We start from the raw sequence: 23117 nt of genomic DNA on the forward strand, positions 1-23117 counted from the left end.
GATCTCCGTTCATTCCGCCGGGACCTGAAGACCTGGCTCTTCGAGCTCTCTGGCCCAGGCTGAGAATTTTTAATTTTAACTGGGGTTTTTATTTTCTCTCAGGGTTTCATTTAATCTTTTTTAATTTGTTTTAACTTTTGTATTGATTTTCTTTTAAATATCCTGTAAACCGCCCTGAGTCCTTCGGGAAAGGGCGGTATATAAATCTAAATAATAAATAAATAAATAATAAATAAATAAATAAATAAAAGCATCTAAGAGGATATTTTATCATTTAAAGTCATTATGGTCACCCAGCACAGATCCCAATAAAAACAATTAATGTTTGATGTTATATAATATTATGTTAGCTGCCCAGAATTCCTGCAATGAGATGGGCAGCCACATAAACTGAATGAATAAAACCCTGCATGCTACGTGTAACAATTACTTCTATCAAGACAAGAGTCCCAAATTTTCTTTCAGAGTATCACATAACTCCTGGATATAACACAAGATCTGAAACTCAGGTATGCTTTTCTATTTCGAGAAATCCAGAAAAATGCTGCTTTTCATTTTATTCTTTCAAATTAATGCTATTTGCACTACTGTAAAAGGTATACTACTGGCTGAACAATAAACTATTGAATTAGCTTTTTAGATGATTTTAAAAAAAATATTTAACAGTGAACACTAAAGAGAAAACAATTTGTTTTACCTGTGGCTTTTTTTCCTCTACTCCAAGACTACTTTGTTTTCTTATCATAAGGTTGCTTAGGAGACCTGGGTTGCTGGCACTGTGTTTTTTCTTAAAGAGGTAAAAAACTCAATTATTTATTTAGAAGAGAAAAATTCAAAGTTGTATGATATGTGAATGAGAAGTGTACGGATGAGTGTGTAAAATGGAAAGAGTATGTTTGTGAAACAGTCTTAAAGGTACATGGTAGGAAGTATCTGAGCATGGAGAGAGAAGTATGGAAGGTATATGCATGTCTGTGGAGGTATTTATGGGCAGAATGGAATGGTTTATATCTGGAATATTTTCCCATGACAACATTCCTAATTTCTTGAGATTTATACAGCCCTCAATATAGAATTTATTGGAGAATTTTGAAAAGAAGATCAGGCCATCAGAACAGAAATGGCACAGCTATGACTTGACCATAGTACATGATAGTAGTATTATCCATCCTCCTTGAATTACCTTTGATAACACATTCTATTTCCTCCAAATTGAAAATAGGTATGATAGAACCTTTGGGTTCTTCAAGGCATTGGAGGAGAGTAAAATATGTTACTGAGTATAGCTGCAGAAAGGTAATATGACTGGAGGAATTAATTCCTGAGCAATGTTTCTATTAGCCCAACATATGTATGATAAACAAGGTTCTATTTATCAGGAAGGTATTACCTGTCTATTGGAATGTGGAGAATCTTTGTTCTTCATGCTATCAAAACCAGACAATCTGGGACACCGGCTCATTTGGAGGGCAACCAAGTCCTTCATGATGGAATTCAAAGCCTCTTGTTCATCTGAAATAAAAACAAGGATTTCCAATGACTGGCCAATTTTGGGAAAGGAAAGTTTCCTCCTCCCCACTGTTTTCTATATTATTTATTTCAATTATTTATATTCTGACAATATAACAATCTCCCCCAAACAGTTGGCAAGTAACATAAAGAATAATAAATATTTTTATCATATTATATTAACAAAAACCCTCTCTTAGGATATTTCTAATATTTGCATGTCCAATAAATTTACAGTGTACTAATCTCTCCCCAGATTGATTAGGACCATTTTTAATTTTTCTCCCTTCTTGCTTGCATTGTGTTTAGTCATCACTAAATTACACAGGTAGTCCTCAATGTATGACTGGTCGCTTAGCAACCATTTGAAGTTACAACCTATCTGTAAAGGGGACTTAGAATCTGGACCAGAGGTTCCAATGCTCACTGCTCCCCCTCAATCATGTAATTGCACTTTGGGTACTCACAATCACAGCTGCATTTACAGCCATTTGCAGCATCCCATGTCATGTGACCATGTTTTACAACAGTTTTACTGAAAAACTAGCACGTACCTCCAGTTTGACAAAACTGTTCTATAGCAAACCATGGCATCCATCTAATGACCACGGCATTTGCTTAATGACCATGTCCACTTAACAACAGGTGCAAACATATCATAACCTCAGATTGATCATGTGACTGACCCATTTTATGACCATTACAACTTATGATTGCAATCAATGCACAGATTCCATTACAGTTATAATTCAAGGACTACTCATATTGCTTCCTCTTCAGCACTATAAAGAACTGTCCTTTCTCAAAAATATTTATCTAGTTTGGGTATAGTTTAGTTTAGTTTATTAATATTTCTATACCGCCCTTCTCCCGAAGGACTCAGGGCGGTGTACAGGGCAAGAGTAAAACATAAAGTTACAAAAATTAAAAAGTTATTAAATACATGCCCATAAAAAACAATAAATACATTAATAAAACCCCCAATAAAATGATAATAAAAACCCCAGCAATCCCACCCTCAGGCCAGGCCGGCTTGTTCGAACAGGTATGTTTTCAGATCGCGGCGAAAGGAGCGAAGATCCGGCGCCGTCCGGAGCTCAACCGGTAACTGGTTCCATAGCTCCGGAGCGCCCACAGAGAAAGATCTCCCCCTGGGGGCCACCAGTCTACATTCTCTGACCGGTGGCACCCTGAGGTGTCCCTCTCTGTGGGAACGCACAGGGCGAAGGGAAGTTGACGCCGGCAGCAGGTGTTCCCTAAGGTACTCCGGCATAGAAGCAAAGACCCAAAACAAATATTTTCTTATATTAATATTACATCAAAAAATTGGAACATTACAATCTGTGAAAAAGTTCATAACTTGGGAGTATTGAAGGAAAAATATTACCATGTATTCATGGAATATTAGTAATAATTGGATTAACAAAATTTGTCAACTTTCAGTCTTGAAATTAACTTTTTACTGAAGGAGAATCAAAAATGAAAAGAGAATAAATATATTTCTATATAGCCTGGGTTTAATTCACTGCTTACTCATTAAATTATTAAATCATTATATTGCAATTAATAAAACAATGTAATTTTAATAGTCTGAAAAGTGGTTTTTCTTTAATTTTATAGATGTAGATATGTAGATACTGTATAGAGATATAATTTAAGTACAGATTTTTTTTCTCAGAGTTATGTGTAGTTTAGTTTTTGTATTTTGTGAGTTTTTTTTAGATTTGCTGAAGATTTTGGTCTCCCCACCTTTTTCTTTCCTTGATATTATTTGTATTTTTTCTTCTCTCACTAAGTAGCTACTTTATATAATAGGTTAGTTTTCTTTTTTAAAAGTGGATAGTCATTTATACAATGATAATATAATAATATTGTTATTTACTTTAAATATAACCTTGCAAAATTTTTCTATCTGGACGGTGGTTAGAAGATCTTGGTGGGGGTTTTCCAATTGTTTTGCCCCTGTCATGGACCGATCATCATCTCCTGCGGCTGGTCTTCCGTTTTGCCACTCCCCGCCGTGGGCTTGTTGAACCAACTAGATGGTTCCGCCCCAGGCGCTTAATGGACCCTGAGAGGTTCCAGGCAGCGCTGGGGTCCCCACCTGCCTCCTCTGCTCACAGCTCGGCGGATGTCTTAGTGGAAGCCTGGGAAAAGGCAGCCATGGAGGCACTTGACCGAGTTGTACCCTTGCGGCCCCTGACCTGGTGCAGATCCCAGTAGGCTCCATGGTTTTCTGCGGAGCTCTGGGAGATGAAGCGTCGGAGACGGGGCCTAGAGAGCTGTTGGAGATCCAGCCGGTCTGAATCCGACCGATCGCGACTAAGATCCTTTACTAGGTCTTATCTCGTGGCGATGAGCATGGCGAGGTCTAATTACTTCGCTACCCTCATCGCGTCTGCAGATAATCGCCCAGTCGCCCTGTTTAGGGTGACCCGCTCCCTCCTTAACCAGGAGGTGAGAGAGGATCCCTTGCAGGGTCGTACTGAGGAGTTTAGCCAACATCTGTTGGACAAAATCGCTCGGATTCGGACCGGTTTGGACTCCGACTGGGCAGAGTCTGACGATCAGGACATGGGTGGTCTTGTTGATGTTATCTGGGAGGAGTTCGATCCTGTGACTCTGGAGGAAGTGGACAGGATTATGGGGAGGCTGAGCTCCACCACGTGTTTATTAGACCTGTGCCCTTCCTGGCTGGTTTATGCAGCTCGGGAAGGGACACGAGGCTGGCTCCAGGCGGTGATACCTGCATCTTTGAGTGAGGGTAGTTTCCCCGCCGCCTTGAAGGAGGCGGTGGTGAGACCTCTCCTCAAGAAGCCTGCCTTGGACCCAGCTGTATTAAACAACTTTCGTCCGGTCTCCAACCTTCGCTTTCTTGCAAAGGTTGTTGAGAGCGTGGTGGCGCATCAGCTCCCTTTGGTCCTGGATGAAGCTGATTATCTAGACCCGTACCAATCGGGTTTCAGGCCCGGGTACAGCACGGAGACGGCATTGGTCGCTCTGGTGAATGATCTCTGGAGGGCTTGGGACAGGGGATGTTCCTCTGTCCTAGTCCTATTAGACCTCTCAGCGGCTTTTGATACCATCGACCATGGTATCCTGCTACGGCGTCTCAGGGGATTGGGAGTGGGAGGCACGGTTCTTCAGTGGTTCTCCTCCTACCTCCTGGGACGTTCGCAGTCGGTGTTGGCAGGGGGACAGAGGTCGACCTTGAGGCCTCTCGTTTGCGGAGTTCCTCAGGGGTCGGTCCTCTCGCCTCTCCTGTTCAACATCTACATGAAGCCTCTGGGTGAGATCATTCGTGGTTTTGGAGTTGGGTATCATCAGTATGCTGATGATACCCAGCTTTTTATTTCGACCCCAAACCACCCCAGTGATGCCCTCAACGTGATGTCCCATTGCCTGGAGGCGGTTCGAGTCTGGATGGGGAGGAACAGGCTTCGGCTCAACCCTGACAAGACTGAGTGGCTGTGCGTGCCGGCATCTCGGGAAACTCAGATTATCCCATCTCTTACTATGGGGGGTGAGTTATAGATAGGGCCCACAACTTGGGAGTCCTCCTAGACTCACAGCTTTCTTTAGAAGATCATATAGTAACTGTGACTAGGGGGGGCTTCGCCCAGGTTCGCCTGGTGCGCCAGTTGAGGCCCTATCTAGACCGGGATGCCTTGCGTGCAGTCACTCATGCGCTCGTGACCTCTCGGTTAGACTACTGCAATGCTCTCTACATGGGGCTGCCCTTGAGGACCACTTGGAGGCTCCAACTGGTGCAGAATGCAGCCGCGAGAGTCGTGTTGGGGGTCTCCTGATACTCCCATGTTACACCTCTGCTCCGTGAGCTGCATTGGCTTCCACTTGCCTTCCGGGTGAGATTCAAGGTGCTGGTAATGACCTTTAAAGCCCTACATGGCATGGGTCCAGAGTACCTTAGGGAGCACCTGCTGCCGGCATCAACTTCCCTCTGTCCAGTGCGCTCCCACAGAGAGGGCCTCCTCAGGGTGCCACCGGTCAGAGAGTGCCGACTGGTGACCCCCAGGGGGAGGGTGTTCTCTGTGGGTGCGCCGGATCTGTGGAACCGTTTACCAGTTGAGTCCGGATGGCCCCCGACCTTCGCTCCTTCCGACGTGATGTAAAGACCTATTTGTTTGAACAAGCCGGCCTGGTCTGATGGGTTTTGGGATTTTATCATGTTTTTATGTAAATTTATTTGTTTTATTGGGCATTATGGTTTAATCTCTTCTCAATTTTTGTATTTCTGTATTTTAGTATTTATTGCCCTGTTCACCGCCCTGAGTCCTTAGGGAGAAGGGCGGTATACAAATAAAATAAAATAAATAAATAAATAAAATAATAACAACAACAGACCCGGCTACAGCACGGAAACGGCATTGGTCACACTGGTGGATGATCTCTGGCAGGCCCAGGAGAGGGGCTGTTCCTCTGTCCTGGTCCTACTTGACCTCTCAACGGCTTTTGATACCATCAACCATGGTATCCTGCTGCGACAGCTGGAGGGGTTGGGAGTGGGAGGCACTGTTTTACGGTGGTTCTCCTCCTACCTCTCAGGCCGTTCGCAGTTTGTATTGGCAGGGGGACAGAGATCTACCCCGAGGCCCCTCAGTTGTGGGGTGCCTCAGGGGTCGGTTCTCTCCCCCCTCCTGTTTAACATCTATATGAAGCCGCTGGGTGAGATCATCTGTGACTTTGGGGTGAGGTATCACCAATATGCGGACGATACCCAGTTGTTCATCTCCACCCCGAGCCAACCCAGTGATGCCCTTGACGTGATGTCCCGGTGCCTGGAGGTGGTGCGGGTCTGGATGGGAAGGAACAGACTCAGGCTTAACCCCTCCAAGACTGAGTGGCTGTGGAAACCGGCATCTCGTATTGTCCAACAAGTTCCATCTCTTCTGATGGGGGGGAGGTACTGACCCCCTCAGAAAGGGCTCACAACTTACGTGTCCTCCTGGATTCACGGCTTAATTTGGAAGATCATTTAACGGCTGTGACCAGGGAGGCCTTCGCACAGGTTCGCCTAGTGCGCCAGTTGCGCCCCTTTTTGGACCGAGATGCCCTATGCATGGTTACCCATGCCCTCGTCACTTCTCGCCTGGATTACTGCAATGCTCTTTACATGGGGCTGTCCTTGAAGAGCACCCAGAGGCTTCAACTGGTGCAAAATGCGTCCGGTACTCCCATGTTACACCACTCCTGCGCGAGCTGCATTGGCTTCCGGTTACCCTCAGAGTGCGGTTCAAGGTGCTGGTAATAACCTTTAAAGCCCTACATGGCTTAGGCCCGAGGTACTTGCGAGACCACCTGCTGCCATTGTCAACCTCCCATCGCCCAGTTCGCTCCCACAGAGTCGGCCTCCTCAGGGTGCCGTCGGCCAGGCAATGCCGGCTGGCGACCCCCAGGGGAAGAGCCTTCTCTGTGAGCGCGCCGACCCTCTGGAATGAACTGCGCCTGGAGCTGCGGACGGCCCCTGACCTTCGGTCCTTCCGCCGTGACCTGAAGACCTGGTTGTTCCAACAAGCGGGCCTGGACTGACTACGTTTTTTAATTAGGCTTTTTACAGGGTTATATATGTATGTATGTATGTATGTATGTATGTATGTATGTATGTAAATTTTTTGGCTTGCTAACAAAGAATAAAGGGAGACCGATATGATCATTTCAAACTTATTCGTTCTCATCAGTCAGCCATACCCTTCTGAGGTTTGAAATGATCATATCGGTCTCCCTTTATTCTTTGTTAGCAAGCCAAAAAATTTACACAAATATGAGCTGCCACTGCTGTGGCTACTGCCTGTACGATGGCCTTGGGCTAGGCTGAAACAGGAAATAAGATTTTTCCCGTGTCTGGGACTAAGCAAGTGTATTCTGAATGCTTAACAAACATTTAACATATAACATCTGGTACTGGGACTAAAATGCAAAGGACTTTCAGAGTTTTTTAGGCTTTGAGAACTTTGACAGAAAGTTTATTCCTACCTTTGCACAGTGTAAATTTAAACCTCTTTTAAAAAAAGCAATTTCAATTTGCTTGGACAAGTACAGAGCAGGTGACATTTGAAGAGTTAAAACAGCTACAATAGCCCCTTCTTCAAATACCCCAACCCATCCAAGCAATTTAATGTCCAGACTGATGTTTGCAATATGGCTATAGGAGCAGTACTCTTACAGGAGGCCTGGGGGGACGACCATCTCTTGCCTTGTGCATTTTATTCTAGAGCATTCACTTCCCCATAAAGAATATGGCATTTTTAATAAAGAACTGTTAAAACAGCTTTGACCAATAGATACATATCTTGGAAGGGGTGTATTGGTCAATACCGACCACAAGAATCTGGAAATGCTACAATAGACTAAGCCACTATACCTGAGGCAAGAAAGATAGAGTCAGTTTTTCTCTTGCTTTGACTTTTTCATTACATATGTATCAGACTAGAAGAAATTGATGCCGGATGCAGTGTCACATAAACCTGAGTAGTAATGAACACCCCAGGCCTGGTTACTGCTAGGGGTTTACAACCCTATAACTTTAAGCAAGTTCCTGCAGAAGCAGCTATTGAGGTATTGGGGGCAGCACTAATGCCCCAGGATTTATTTGCTAACAGCAATCTTGTGACCAGTTTTCATGAGCCAGATGTATAACTTAGGGAGTCCCACTAATACTATATCCCCTTATATTCCAATATTTTCAGTGAAAGGAAGGGTTTTGAAGTTCACAGAATAGTGGTGCCTCCCTGCATTTTTTACAGAGGAGGTTTTGCTACTTTGCCATGATAACCAGACAGTGGGGCATGGGTGTGTGTGTATTCAAGATGCTGCCCAAAACATCAAGAGATTTTTCATGACCTAAAATAGCAGCGGATATCAAGGTTTTCCCTTCCCTGAATTCAAACGTTCCTGGAGAAATGCCAGATGTGTGCATGTCCCTGACTTGGTGTGGCAATTCCATCAGCATTTCCCAGAAAAGCAACGGCCTTCCAAACTCCCAGTTCCTTTCCATGCACCGGAACCGCCCAAGGAATCTATGTGAAGGAGTTAACCAGACAGTGTGGGACCCACTGGACGGAGATATGGCAATTGATGCAGTCCAACCATCCGCTTCCGGCCTTCACTTCCTGAGAGAGAGGGGAGAGGAACATGCTAATCATCTAGATATTTTCTAGACAGGAGCACCTGCTCCAACAGATACTTCAGATAAGGGGGTGGATTTCTTTGAACTGGCTTCATTTCCATCCCTCCCAAATTCCTATGAGAACTCGGACAAGAGGAAGAAGCGGGGGGGGGGGCTGTTTTAAAAGGAGGTAATGTAAAGACAGGGGCAGAGTCAGGAGAAAAGTCAAATGGGGAATTAGTCTGATATTCCTACCTGGACACAAGAAGATGAAGTTTGACCATGGTTGAATGCTGCTTAACCTTATCTTACCCAAGTGCAAACCATCAATCTAAATCTGACTATTCACATCTGTCAATTAGTGGTATTCAAAACATTATGCTCTGCCTAAATGCAAGAAGATATACTGATAACGTATCCTTCTTCCATCTTGGACAACTTACAGTGGCTATACTTGAAAAACATCAAGAAAATATTTCATTTTAAATAGAATGGAATGGTTTAAAAGAAAAACAGTAAAATTTGTTTCTATCTTGTCAATACAAGCTATAAACTCTGTCTGCACTGGTTGTCATTTCTAATCTTAATTTGTTCTCCTAGGCAATTTTGCATTCTTTGGCTGTTCATAAACAGATCTTAGTGACAATATTTTGAGTTACTATAAAAGCTGCTAACTTTTTATATAATTTTGGTGAAAGTTTCAAAAGCTGTTTTTACAGAATCCAATATTTATTTATACAGATTAAATCAGGGGTCTTCAAACTTGGCCCTTTTATGACTTGTGGACTTCAACTCCCAGAATTCCTCAGCCAGGCACACTGGTTGAGGAATTCTAAGAGCTGAAGTCCACAAGTCATAAAAGGGCCAAGTTTGAAGACCCCTGTATTAAAGAGAGACTAATAAAGCCAGGAATTCAATCAGATGATTCAATTCCTCATGCAAAGTACTCTAATAATTGTCAATTTTGTTTCTAAATCCCAGTTCAATATATAATCATTAAAGGTAGGAATCAAATGGAATATTTCTCATAGAAAATATGTTTATTAAATAAAACAAGAGGAAAATCAAGTTGTACAGGTAAGATATTTATAAAAATAAATAATAAAATATCATAAGAAGTTGCTGTTTCATTGTCATCCAGAGCTGTATTCTGCTCCAGAATGTAAGGATTATTTGAGAGTTGGAGACAAATACTGTAATTCAACAGTTTTGTGTGCTGAATCCAAAAGCAGAGATATATTTAATGCAGATTAGTTACAGATGACTGTAATTATTGATTTCATTTATTGATATATTTATTGTACAATTTTATACATGTACATATGGAAGTAAATATAAGGTCTATGTGTTGTTTGTTTTTAGCTTACTTTTTTATTTTTATGATGTATTTTTCTTTGCTTTTTGCATTTAATTAATAAAGAAAAAAATCCTAAATATCAAATAGTGAACATATCCTCTTTTATACAGACCTACTACTGTGAAAATAAAAACTGATAAAAACAATAATATAGGCAGTTAAACAAAAACTGCTATAAGTTACCGTATATAGAACTCATAGGTGGTCAGATGCTGCTGCATGGCCAAATCACTCTAACACTATATTTTCTTCAAAATTCTTAAGGGAAAAAAAGAGCAAATGTTGATATTCCTTAATTGAGAATCATTGGTAGTGGTTCACATGTTGGAGTAAAGGCAGGAGGACATAGGCTGAAGTCTACCTTGGCCAAGGAAGCTCACTGGGTGATTTCAGATCATCCACACTCCCTCAGCCAAAATTATCAAAAAAGTAATGATTAAAAATGGGGAAATAAGACATATCCAAAAACAGATAAGTACTTTTGGAGTAAAAGGGAAAAACCTGCTTTTTTACTAACAATAGCGAAAGCATCTTTGGTTAAATAGTTTCCAAGTATCAACCAGGTTTAGTTTAGGACAGCGGTCAGCAAGCTGAAACAGTGAAAGAGCCACTCGGAACCGGTTCCCTCACAAAAGGAAAAACCGGGAGCCACAAAAAATGTGTGCACATGCGCGTATATGCGCGCATGCGCAGAACAGGGTTTGACTGAAGAGTGGACCCAAGGCGAGATATGCACAATTCAAATATGCATATTTGAATTGATTGGTTGAACTTTTTTAGTCCCACTTTTTTTTTTTTGGACTGCACATGGCAGAGGACTGGGAGCCGCAGGAGACGGCTGAAAGAGCCGCATGCGGCTCCGGAGCCGCGGGTTGCAGACCTGTGGTTTAGGAAGAGATAGCATCTAAATCAGCAATGAGGTTTCAACTGAAATACAAAGTCACTGAATACACACAAGTATGCCAGAGCTTCTCTGCTAACATTTTGATTGAAAGCTTGGCATACAATCACATTCTTATATTTATATTTTCTACAACTATGAATATAAAGTGCACATTTATCAGCAGAATATGTATAGGTATAGTGAAAGGCCAAATCGAAAGATACATAGCTGCAAATATATATCAGTTCAGAAGTAATCCTATGCAAATTTCAAGAAAGTACTTCTATATAACTATGTTTAGGATTGAAGAGTAAGCCTTAAATTACAGATGGTCCTTGCTTAACAGGGGTGGCGCAGTGGCTCAACGGTTAAGACAGTGACTGGGCTTGTTGGCTGGAAAGCCAGTAGCTCAGGTTAAAGACAGGAATGCCACGTGACCGGGTGAGCTCCCGTCCTTGCCCCAGCTCCTGCCAACCTAGCAGTTTGAAAGCATGCAAATGTGAGTAGATAAAATAGCTACCACTTTGATTGGAAGGTAACAGAGCTCCGTGACTTCATGGCCACATGACCGTGAAAATGTCTTCTGACAGCACTGGCTCAATGGCCTTGAAATGAAGATGAGCACCACCCCCTAGAGTTGACAACGACTAGCGGAGTAAAATCCACAGGTTACCTTTTTACCTTGCTTAACAACCACCCCTTCAGTGAATATCCAACTTATGACGGTACTGAACAAGTGAATAGCTGAATGTGTTAGCTGCATCCATTAGCAGCTAACATCAGCAATTAAGGAACATGCATAGCATGTTTGAAAGGAACTGAATACTTAAAAATACTACAGGCCAATTAATTTTAGTGTCCTTTGCAAGTATATTGTTTATATTTCCATAAGATTATCTGGCACGCTACACATTCTCTTCACGACCTGTTTTCCTTGTTACCTTCTGGGAGGAGGCTTCGTGGTATCCGTAGCAGAACATCCAGATTCAGCCATAGTTTCATTCCATACAGCATTAACCTTGTGAACTCTCAGGCTTCCTCCTTCCATTATATATTCAAGATGGACAGCGATTAATATTTATTTGTTATGTATATGTAGGGGTGTGGGTTTATACATATGTTGTATATAGTATGTTTAAGTATGTGTCATGTCTGTTTCACTTTGAGAATGGACAACTAAATTTCATTTTTGATGTATGCTGTTGTGCCCATAGTAAAAAAATGACAATAAAGCTTATCTTATTTATTTACAGTATTTATGTAGTGACCAGTCAAATGTCTCTCTGATCAGTGATTAAAGAATCTGAAACAGCTGAAAGTAAGAAGCAGGGAAACTCTCCAGGAGTAATATATTCTAGTTTAGGAACCTCAACTGAGAAGATCTGCTTTTTATCCCATGTACTCTGCACTTCACATGTAGCAGAATCTTAAGAACTTTATTCTCTCTAGTCTAATAAAATGGGCAGAATCATTTTAGACAAGATAGTCTCTCTCACAGAAAACATGACTAAAAACAGAAAGATCACAACACAAAAGAAAAGTTTTGCTGCAGGAAAGTAAGCATAGTTTGTATAAAAGAAATTCTAAATTATTAAATTTCCCTTTGATTATATTTCATTTCATTTCATTTATTATATTTGTATACCGCCCTTCTCCCGAAGGACTCAGAGCGGTGAACAGGGCACATAAAAAATACAGAATACAAAAATTAAAAAAGAATTAAATAAGAGCCCGAGTTAAAAACAGTAGAATAATAAAAATCCCCAATAAAAACCCCAGCACATCCCCCATCAGGCCAGGCCAGCTTGCTCAAATAGGTAGGTCTTCAGACCGCGCCGGAAGGAGCGGAGGTCAGGTGCCATCCGGAGCTCGACCGGCAGCTGATTCCATAAAGCCGGGGCACCCACAGAGAAGGCCTTCCCCCTGGGGGCCACCAGCCGACATTCTCTGACCGGTGGCACCCTGAGGAGGCCCTCTCTGTGGGAATGCACAGGGCAATTACCGTATATCAATTACTATGAGGAAAAAAATGTTGTAGCAGACAATATTACAATCTGACTTTTAAAGACCTTTGACAAATCCTTCATCAAAGATTCATAAATAAACTCTGTATGAGTTACCCTAGCCCCATTAATTAAAGTATATAAAGCCAAGGTAACCCCTACGCTCTTATATGAAGCAGAAGTTTGGGGTCTACATTCCACTACAGTATTAGAATAAACCAGTGCTTTTTTTGTAAAAGAAAAAGGTGCCGGAACTCACACATGTCATACAACCCGCCTTGCCTACCCTACAAGGTTCCATCCAAAAAAGGTGCCGGAACTCCGTTCTGAGCGTTCTATGAGAAAAAAAGCCCTGGAACAAACACAGTCCCAGTACCTGAGATGCATTTTAGGTGTAGATCGAAGGACATATTCTGTAGCAGTTAGAGCTGAATTGGGAGTGTATACAATTCATGCATGTCTAAAATCAGAGCATATAACTACTGGTACAAAATCAATGAAATGGAGATTGATAGACTTTCTAAGTTATGTTTATTATAACAGATAAAATTAGAATTACAAACCTCTTGGTTTACCAAACTGACAAATTTTGTAAGAAGCTGTGACCATCCTGTCTCTTGTGCAACAGATGAAGAAGAAAAATAAGAGTTGCACAAAGAATCTTAGACATAGAAGCACAAAATGATATAGCCACTCTTAGTAAGGCTGGTAACTTGAAATAGCTGAGTAAATATAAACATATTTTTCAAACAGCTATTTAAAGTTACAATTGCCAAAACATCTCGAGCAAGATTCAAACAGCTTGATACAATGGTCAGATATGGGAGGTTCCATTGTATAACATATGATGGGCTTATCTGCATTTGCAGAGTGATAGAGATAGAAGACCTGGCTCACATACTATTTGATTGTTTTTTTTTTTTTTTTTTTTTATTGAAAAGTTTTAAAAATACAGTTTTCCTTTAAAAAACCCCCTTCCCCCTCCCTACCTCCCCTCCCTACCTCCCCCCTTCCCCCCCCTCCCCCCCTCCCTCCTCCCCCCCCACCTCCCCCTAACCCCCCTCCCCCCCCCGGACTTCCCAGAGCTAAATACAAGGTATATATATATAAAAAGGCAATCATAAACAACCATATACTAACAACTATAAATTCTAAAATCCATCACTCTCTAACTTATATAGGATCAAACAAAACTTAGCATTATTAAATATATATAGAAGACAAAATAAAAAAAGAAAAAAGAAAACGAAAGAAGACTTATTCAAATGCTAGATAAAACTTCTTAACCCTATACTTATTCTGGATAAACTCAATCCATTTTCTCCATTCCATAATATAATGTTCTTGCGAGTAATCTTTCAAATAGGCCGAAATCTTCGCCATCTCTGCCAAGTCGGAAACCTTTAAAATCCACTCTTGTATAGTCGGCAGTTCCTCTTTCTTCCAATATTGACCTATCAAAAGTCTTGCTGCCGTAACTAAATTCAGCATCAACTTAGAGTCCACAACTGTAGCGTCAACAATTATTCCCAACAAAAAAAATTGCGGACAAAACTTTATCCTCCGTTTAAAAATCTTCTGCATATTCCACCAGACTTTTATCCAAAAAGCCTTGACCTTTTTACATGTCCACCATATATGAAAATATGTTGCCTCTTCATCACCACACCTCCAACATTTAGGCTGATAATTCGGATACATACTTGCAAGCTTTTTAGGATCTAGATGCCATCTATAAAACATTTTGTAAAAGTTCTCTCTTAAACTTTGAGCTTGAGTGAATTTTACATTCCTCACCCAGATCTTTTCCCACGTGTCCATTGTAATAACTTCCTGAATGTTTTGGGCCCATTTTATCATACAATCCTTAACAAGCTCTGTTTCTGAATCGATCTCTATCAATGCAAGATATATCCGTTTAATATGTGCTGGTCCTTGATTTCTAATTTGCTTTATCAAATTTTCATCAGTCGTTGCAAATCCATTTTTTTGGTCTTCTTTCCACCTGGCCTGTAACTGAATATATTGAAACCAAGTCTGAACAACCTTCTCTTCTCGCAAGAAACTATATGATTTCAAGCACCAAATATTCCTTTCCAAACTTAAAATTTCCTTGTAAGTAGTCTCATCATGTTTGAAACCAGCATGTATATTTTCTATTGCGTGTTTTGGGATTGCCCACAATGGTATCTTGCTGCTTAACTTATGTCTATACTTCTTCCAAACTCTCAGCAATGCCTGTCTTAAAATATGCATCCTAAACACAGTATCTACCTTCTTATCATACAACAAATATGCATGCCAGCCAAACAACAGATCATGGCCCTCAAGATTTAATAACCTCGATTGTGTCAAATTAATCCAATCACTTATTCCTACTAGTGCAGCAGCTTCATAATATAATTTAAAATTAGGCATTTTAAGGCCACCTCTCTCACGAGTATCCTGCATAATCTTAAGTTTAACTCGTGGCTTTTTCCCTGCCCACACAAATTTATTGATACCACGCTGCCATTCCTCCAAGTTAGAGTCTTTCTTAAGAATCGGTATCATTTGAAATAAGAATAAAAATTTGGGCAGGACATTCATTTTCACTGCTGCGATCCGTCCCAACAAAGACAATTGCAATTTTTCCCAACTCTCCAGTTCTTTTTGAATTTTCCCCCATAACTTTTCATAATTATTTTTATATAGCTTTGTATTAGAGGGCGACAAAATCACCCCCAAATATTTAACCCTTTTAACAATCTCAAATCCAGTTAATCCTTCTAAGAGAGCCTTCTGCGAAACTGTCATATTTCTAGCCAAAATTTTAGTTTTCTGTATATTTACTTTAAATCCAGAAACCTTCCCATATTGTGTTATTATCTCCATCAGGTCCACAACAGAGTTCTCTGGCTGGGTCACTGTAACAACCAGATCATCTGCAAATGCTCTCAATCTGTAATCCTGATCTCCAACTTGTATCCCCTTAATTTTTTCCGAATTCCGAATCTTAACCAATAGTATCTCTAATGTTAATATAAATAACAAGGGCGATAGCGGACAGCCTTGCCTTGTGCCCTTCTCAATATTACATACTGTTGTCAAACTATTGTTAACTATAATTCGGGCAGTTTGTTTTTGGTATAATGCCCTAATCGGTTGTAAAAATTTTTCCCCAAAATCCATTTTGTCTAAAACTTTCAACAAAAATTGCCAGTTCAATTGATCAAAAGCCTTTTCAGCATCTAAAAAGATTAGCGCAGCAGAGATCTGGTTGTGCCTTTCCAAAAACTCTAACACATCAACTATATGTCTCACATTGGTTTTCATTTGTCTTCCACTAATAAACCCCGTTTGGTCCCCATGAATCACCTGTTGCAGAACCCTCATCAGTCTATTAGCCAAAACCTTAGCAAATATCTTATAATCTGTATTTAAAAGCGATATCGGTCTGTAATTTTTAACTAAAGTAGCATCCTGGTCTACTATTTGATTGTTGTTTGTATGTGAGAGGTACCTTGGTTCATACATTAAATGAATGACCCATTTGAACCCCATATTAAAACAACATATCTTATGTGTGGCCAGAATCTGAAAATAATAATACTTAACACAGCACAGTACTTGAGCAAAATCATTTGGATAAGATTGGCATATGTAGGACCGTTTGAAGTAGATTGTAGGGGTGATACCGAAATATAATTTTATCTTATTTTACTTGTCTACATATTTTTGTATTTTACCCCAACTTCATTTTACATTGTTTTATAGGATTATATTAATGTTATATGTTTGGAGCTCTGTATTTTGGTATAGCCTATGGGCTAAACAATTAACTAAACTAACTGTATGAACTAATAACTGATTAAATGAGCATAGAAAAAATATAAAGTTACGCATAAAATTGGAGCATTTTATTTTGAGTTTAAAACAAATAGCCCCATTAAATATTTACCTGAACAGTCCGAATTGCTTCCACAAGGGAAAACTGAAATTGTTTAAAGTGCTCTGTCCTTAAGAAAACAATGGGAGCTTATGCTAAATGTCTTTGTTTCTTGGTTTTACTCCAAGACCTGAAGCCTAGATAGGATAATGCTACATGTATACTGCTATTTGCCATCTAATTATAGAAAAAATGGCTGGGGAGATTTTTCTAATGCACTTTTTAAAAAAACCCTATCTGTTATAAAAGAAAATACGCACGCACATATGTAAACCACTCATGTAGCTCTCCAATTTCTATAGCAAATAATTTTAAAACTAAGGGTAAGTTACATACTAGATAGGCAAGCAGGCAGGTAGTTGCAATCAGTGCTCTGTTCACCCAGAAAAAGTAGCAGAATCCACATTGGTTTTTCAGCCCTGAGCAATATGGGGCTGCCCTTGAGGACCACTCGGAGGCTTCAGCTGGTGCAGAATGCGGCCGCGCGAGTTGTGATGGGGGTTTCCCGATACTCCCATGTAACACCTCTACTCCGCGAGCTGCATTGGCTTCCAGTTGCCCTCCGGGTGAGATTCAAGGTGCTGGTGATGACCTATAAAGCCCTAAATGGCTTGGGTCCGGGATATCTGAGGGAACACCTGCTGCCGGCATCAAGTTCCCTTCGTCCAGTGCGCTCCCACAGGGAGGGTCTTCTCAGGGTGCCACCGGTAAGAGATTGCCGGCGGGTAACACTCAGGGGAAGGGCCTTCTCAGTGGGGGCGCCTGCCCTTTGGAACCAGCTGCCCGTGGAGCTGAGGACTGCCCCTTACCTCCGTTCATTCCGCCGGGGCCTGAAGACCTGGCTCTTCGAGCTCTCTGGCCCAGGCTGAGGATCAATCTTATTTTAACTGGGGTTTTATTTGACAGGGGCACATACAATTTTTTCTTTTTAAATCTGTTTTAACTTTTGTATTTCGGTTTTTTAATTACCCTGTAAACCGCCCTGAGTCCTTCGGGAAAGGGCGGTATAGAAATGTAATAAAATAAAATAAATAAATAAATATGCTTATAAAACATTACTTTGGTCCAGCACTTTGTGCCCTCACCCAAATCACCTCATCCAATCTGAGCAAAAGCAGCAGGAACACTATCAGTTCATGCTACTGAAATGGCTAGGCTGAAAAGATTTAAGCAATCACCAGCCCTGATACTAACAAACATTATTTTTCAAAAGGGGATTAATAAGGTTAAATGAAGCCAACTGGAACTAAATTCACTACAACTTTACAAATGAAATGTGGACTGGCAATGACAATGAAATAAGTGGATTCATAGCGCTAGCTCTAAGAAAATGTTAATTTGATAGTAAAATCAAAGGAAAAAAAGAAATGTAAGCAGTCATCATTACATCTATACACATACAGTAAATTGGGGGGAGGGAGGGAGAGAGATTATTTTGTATATAGTGCATTCAGAAAGTATTGAGACTTTTGTCAATTTTGTTATGCTATAGCCTGATTTTACAGTTGTTGAAATTCAATTTCCCCCCCTCATTAATCTACACTTAGTAACCCATAGTGACAGAATGAAAATAGAATTTTAGAAATGTCTGTATTAAAAAACCTAAAATATCACATTGGCATAAGTATTCAGACCCTTCACTCAGTACTTTGTTGAAGCACTTTTGGCAGCAATTACAGGCTTGAGTCTTTTTGGCTATGACATGATAAGCTTTGCATAACTGGATTGGGGGATTTTCTGCAATTCTTCCTTGCAAATCCTCTCAAGATCAGTCAGGTTGGATGGCAACTGTTGGTGGATAGCCATTTTCAAGTCCCTCCAAAGATGTTCAATAGGGTTCAAGTTAAGGCTTTGGCTAGGCCACTCTAGGACATTCACAGAATTGTCCCTAAACCATTCCACTGTTGTTTTGGCTGTGTTGTCATGATAGAAAATGAAACTTTGGCCCAGTCTGAGGTCCTGAGCATGTGGAACAGGTTTTCTTTGAGGATATCCCTGTACTTTGCTCCACTCAGCTTTCCTTCAACCCTGGCCAGTCTACCAGTCCCTACTGCTGAAAATCATCCCCACAGCAAGATCCTGCCGCCACCATGCTTTACTGTTTGGATGGTATTATCAGGTGATGAGCGGTGCTGGTTTCCTCCAGACATAACATTTAGAAGTGAGGCCAAACAGTTCAATCTTGGTTTCATCAGACCAAAGAATCTTGTTCCTCACAGTCCAAGAATCCTTTGGGTACTTTTTTGCAAACTCCAAGCAGGCTTTCATGTGCTTTGCACTGAGGATAGGCTTCTGTCTAGCACTCTGCCTTAAAGCCCAGATTGGTGGAGGGCTATAGTAATGATTGTCCTTCTGGAATTCTGTCCCATCTCTACAGAGGATCTCTGGAGCTCAGTCAGAGTTCTTGGTCATCTCTCTTACTAAGGCCCTTCTTTACCGATTGCTCGGTTTGACTGGGCAACGAGGTCTTGGAAGAGTCCTGGTTGTGCCAAACTTCTTCCATTTGAGAATTATGGAGGCCACTGTGCTCTTAGGAACCTTCAGTGCAGCAGAAATTTTTATTGTAGCCTTCCCCAGATCTGTGCCTTGCAATAATCCTGTTTCTGAGCTCTGCAGGCAGTTCCTTTGATCTCATGGCTTTTGCTCTGCTACAGTATGCATTGTCAGCTGTGAGGCCTTCTATAGAGAGGTGTGTGCCTTTCCAAATCATGCCTAATCAATTTAATTTACCACAGGTTGATTCTAATCAAGGTGTAGAAACATGTCAGCTATGATCAAGAGAAATGGGAGATAACTGAGCTAAATTTCAAGTGTTATTGGAAAGGGTTTGAATACTTATGCCAATGTGATATTTCAGTTTTTTAAAAATAAATTTACAGACATTTCTAAAATTCTCTTTTTGCTTTGTCATTATGGGGTACTGAGTATAGATTAATGAGAAAAAAATGAATTTCAACATTTGTAGAATCATGCTGCAGCATAAGAAAATTTACAAAAGCAAAGAGGGTCTGAATATTTTCTGAATGATAGACAGATGACAGAGGGAGGGATGGAGGGGGGGAAGTGTGAGTGAGTTCTGGCTGTTAAAGATCGCTATGTGGAAGGAGAAAGATCATTTAGAGAAGATGTACAAAGGACAGCCAGTCATTCTGGGTCTGAAGTCACTTCTGTATAAATTAAATCAACTCCCTTTTTCATTTAGAAAGGATAGCTAGTGTGGAGAATAATATAAACTTAGCCAGTATGTGGAGAATGTCACTACTTTATGAGATTTCATCCAATTTATTTCTATTTAGATAGCATTACCACCAGATGGATTCGTAGCTGGCTGACAGGCCGTACTCAGCGTGTGGTCCTCAATGGAACCGCATCTACATGGAAGGAAGTGTGTAGTGGGGTGCCCCAGGGCTCTGTTCTGGGCCCAGTGCTCTTCAATATCTTCATTAATGATTTGGATGAGGCGATAGATGGGGAACTCATCAAATTTGCAGACGAAACCAAGCTGGCAGGAATAGCCAATACTCCAGAAGATAGGCTTAAGATACAGAAGGGTCTGGACAGACTCGAACACTGGGCACTATCTAACAAAATGAAATTCAATGGTGAAAAAAGTAAGGTTCTACACTTAGGCAGGAAAAATCAAATGCATAGGTATAGTATAGGTGGTAACTTGCTCAATAGTAGTAACTGTGAGAGGGATCTCGGAGTCTTAGTAAACAATCACTTCAATATGAGCCAGCAGTGTGCTGCAGCTGCCAAAAAAGCCAACACAGTGCTAGGCTGCATTAACAGAGGGATAGAATCAAGATCAAGTGAAGTACTAATACCACTTTACAATGCTTTGGTAAGGCCACACCTGGAATACTGCATCCAGTTTTGGTCACCACGATGTAAAAAAGATGTCGAGACTCTAGAAAGGGTACAGAGAAGAGCAACAAAGATGATTAGGGGGCTGGAGGCTAAAACATATAGGGAACGGTTGCTGGAATTGGTATGTGTAGTTTAATGAAGAGAAGGGTGAGGGGTGACATGACAGCAGTGTTCCAATATCTCAGGGGCTACCACAAAGAAGAGGGAGTCAAGCTATTCTCCAAAGCACCTGAAAGCAGGACAAGAAGCAACGGATGGAAACTAGTCAAGGAGAGAAGCAACCTAGAACTAAGGAGAAACTTCCTGACAGTTAGAACAATTAACCAGTGGAACAACCTGCCTCCAGAAGTGGTGAATGCTCCAACACTGGAAGTTTTTAAAAAGAGACTGGACAGCCATTTGCCTGAAATGGTATAGGGTTTCCTGCCTGAGCAGGGGGCTGGACTAGATGACCTCCAAGGTCCCTTCCAACTTTATTATTATTATTATTATTATTATTATTATTATTATTATTATTATTATTATTATTATTATTATTATTATTATTATTATTATTATTATTGTTATTATTATTATTATTATTATTATTATTATTATTATTATTATTATTATTTAAGTTGGGGAAATTGTAAATGCTATCATGTGTGCGCCAGGAGTGCCCTAGCAACCAATGATGTCTGACTTCATTTGATCATTGCCTATTTTAATAATAAAACATTTCCACCACAAAATATGTGAAAACAAGCACAACTGCTCTTCTGCATACTGATGCATCCATATCCCAGTGCACATGTACAGAATGGAACAGGGGAGATATTTATGATATATCAGTAGGTCTCTGGGTTATTTCAATATGCTCAACTTTTTTCAACAATAAAGAGAAAACATTTTATCTGTCAAAATTAGATTTCAGAAGAGGGGGACCTGGCATGTATTTTTGGGTGAAAGGATTATGAACTTGATTCTGTTATGATACTGAGAACAACTCCTTAGGTTAAAAAGCACCAAACATATTTTTGCACCAGTTTCTTGTTAATGGGTTTTGGAATGCTAGCACAAATCCAAATCTGGCCCACTGCACTTTTCCAAAGACTGTACAAGCCTACATGTAAACCTACAAGCTTTGGCTGAATATACTGAATATTAAGCAATATATTCATCAACCACCACCACCACCCCGCAAATCTTCTATCCACGCACAATTCAAACACTGGATTGCGAGTAAAAACTGAAGGTTGACAGAGAAATCATTAGTACGCAGCAGCGCTCTGTGAAACCTCCCGAAGTTTTCGAGTGCTTCAGACAGAGCTAACCCAAGGCAAGACCACACATTTAGATCGCGCTCCAGCAGCATGCCGCTACCGTCAGCACTGATATGTACGAAGCTGTGCCTATTATATTAACTTTCTCCCGCAGAGAAAAACCCGCGCCCGCACAGCCAGCAACAGGGCCAAACAGCTACCACCGCAGAGCTTTCTTCTGTTTTGACGTCAAAACTCAATTCTAGCGGGATTGACCAGATGCTTTGACCCTCCGCCAAGATCAGTCCTCTCACTTACCCATTCTGGCGGTCGGGACGGCGGGCTGGGAGATGTGGAGCCGTCACTCAGCTGTCCTCTCTTCCCCTCTTGCTCCGCTCCTCTTCCTTCCGCCCTCACAGCAGCCGCCGCCGCCGCCGCCGCCGCCTCATACCAAAGCTTTTGCCCAGGTACCCGCTTCAGCCACCTCCTTCCTAAGGCCTGAAACAAGCGACTCCCCCTCCACTCGTCTTCCGTCGATGTATCCTACTTCTTCCTTCAGCGACAGAAATGCGCTGAAATTCTATGCAAGTCTCTTACGCTCACGCACGCGCAGTTCCTTTGGTGGAAACTGAAGGTTCCCTAGCGGCGCAAAAGTACGCGTGCGCACTCTCAAGAACAGGCGGGGCTACTAAAGTTTTCAGCTGCCAATTACTGTACCAGGAGCGAGCAACGTGAGGGGTTGTTCTGTCTATCGTGGCGCGGTAGACTTCTGCAGGTGGTAATACGGACTTGCCGGAAACTCTTCTCAGAGGAATGTATATGGAGATTCTCAGTTACTTTGGGATGACCTTCAAATGGTACGGGAGCAGGAACGTATTTCCAGAAAACTTGCAGACTATAGGAACCTATCCTTCCATCCCCCCACCATCCAGTCACAACTGATGAAGCTTCTTGGATGGGAAGGAGAATATTTTCTTCCTAAAGGGAAAACAGTCCAGTTGCCTTTTGAAAAAAAAAACGTTTGACAGTTCTGAGAGGAGGATCTTGATCTTATAAACACTTAAATTAGTGCTTGAATGCAAACTTCATGGACTGGAATTTTGATCTCGGTGACTGCCATGTTGTTATTTTGACAATACTGAAAGGTTTGTTAATACCTTCTGGGAACTTGCTCGACTTTCTTATCTAGTTTATAATTTG

At 41.2% G+C, this 23117-nt stretch overlaps 1 protein-coding gene across 3 annotated transcripts in view; it reads right to left on the reverse strand.

Moving 5' to 3' along the window:
* MAP3K3 (mitogen-activated protein kinase kinase kinase 3) overlaps positions 1–22504 on the reverse strand; it is a 61450-nt gene extending 38946 nt beyond the window's left edge. For all 3 annotated transcript variants that reach the window (XM_081343735.1, XM_081343736.1, XM_081343737.1), the window contains exons 1-3: positions 22236–22504; positions 1391–1512; positions 698–787 (exon numbers count right to left, since the gene is read on the reverse strand). In XM_081343735.1, coding sequence (XP_081199861.1) covers positions 698–787; positions 1391–1512; positions 22236–22239 — 216 coding nt within the window. In that variant the 5' untranslated portion in view covers positions 22240–22504. The remainder of the gene's footprint in view (positions 1–697; positions 788–1390; positions 1513–22235) is intronic.
* Positions 22505–23117: the final 613 nt, after the last annotated feature.

Source organism: Vipera berus, assembly GCF_964194415.1.
Source record: "Vipera berus genome assembly, chromosome: Z".
Lineage (NCBI taxonomy): Eukaryota > Metazoa > Chordata > Lepidosauria > Squamata > Viperidae > Vipera > Vipera berus.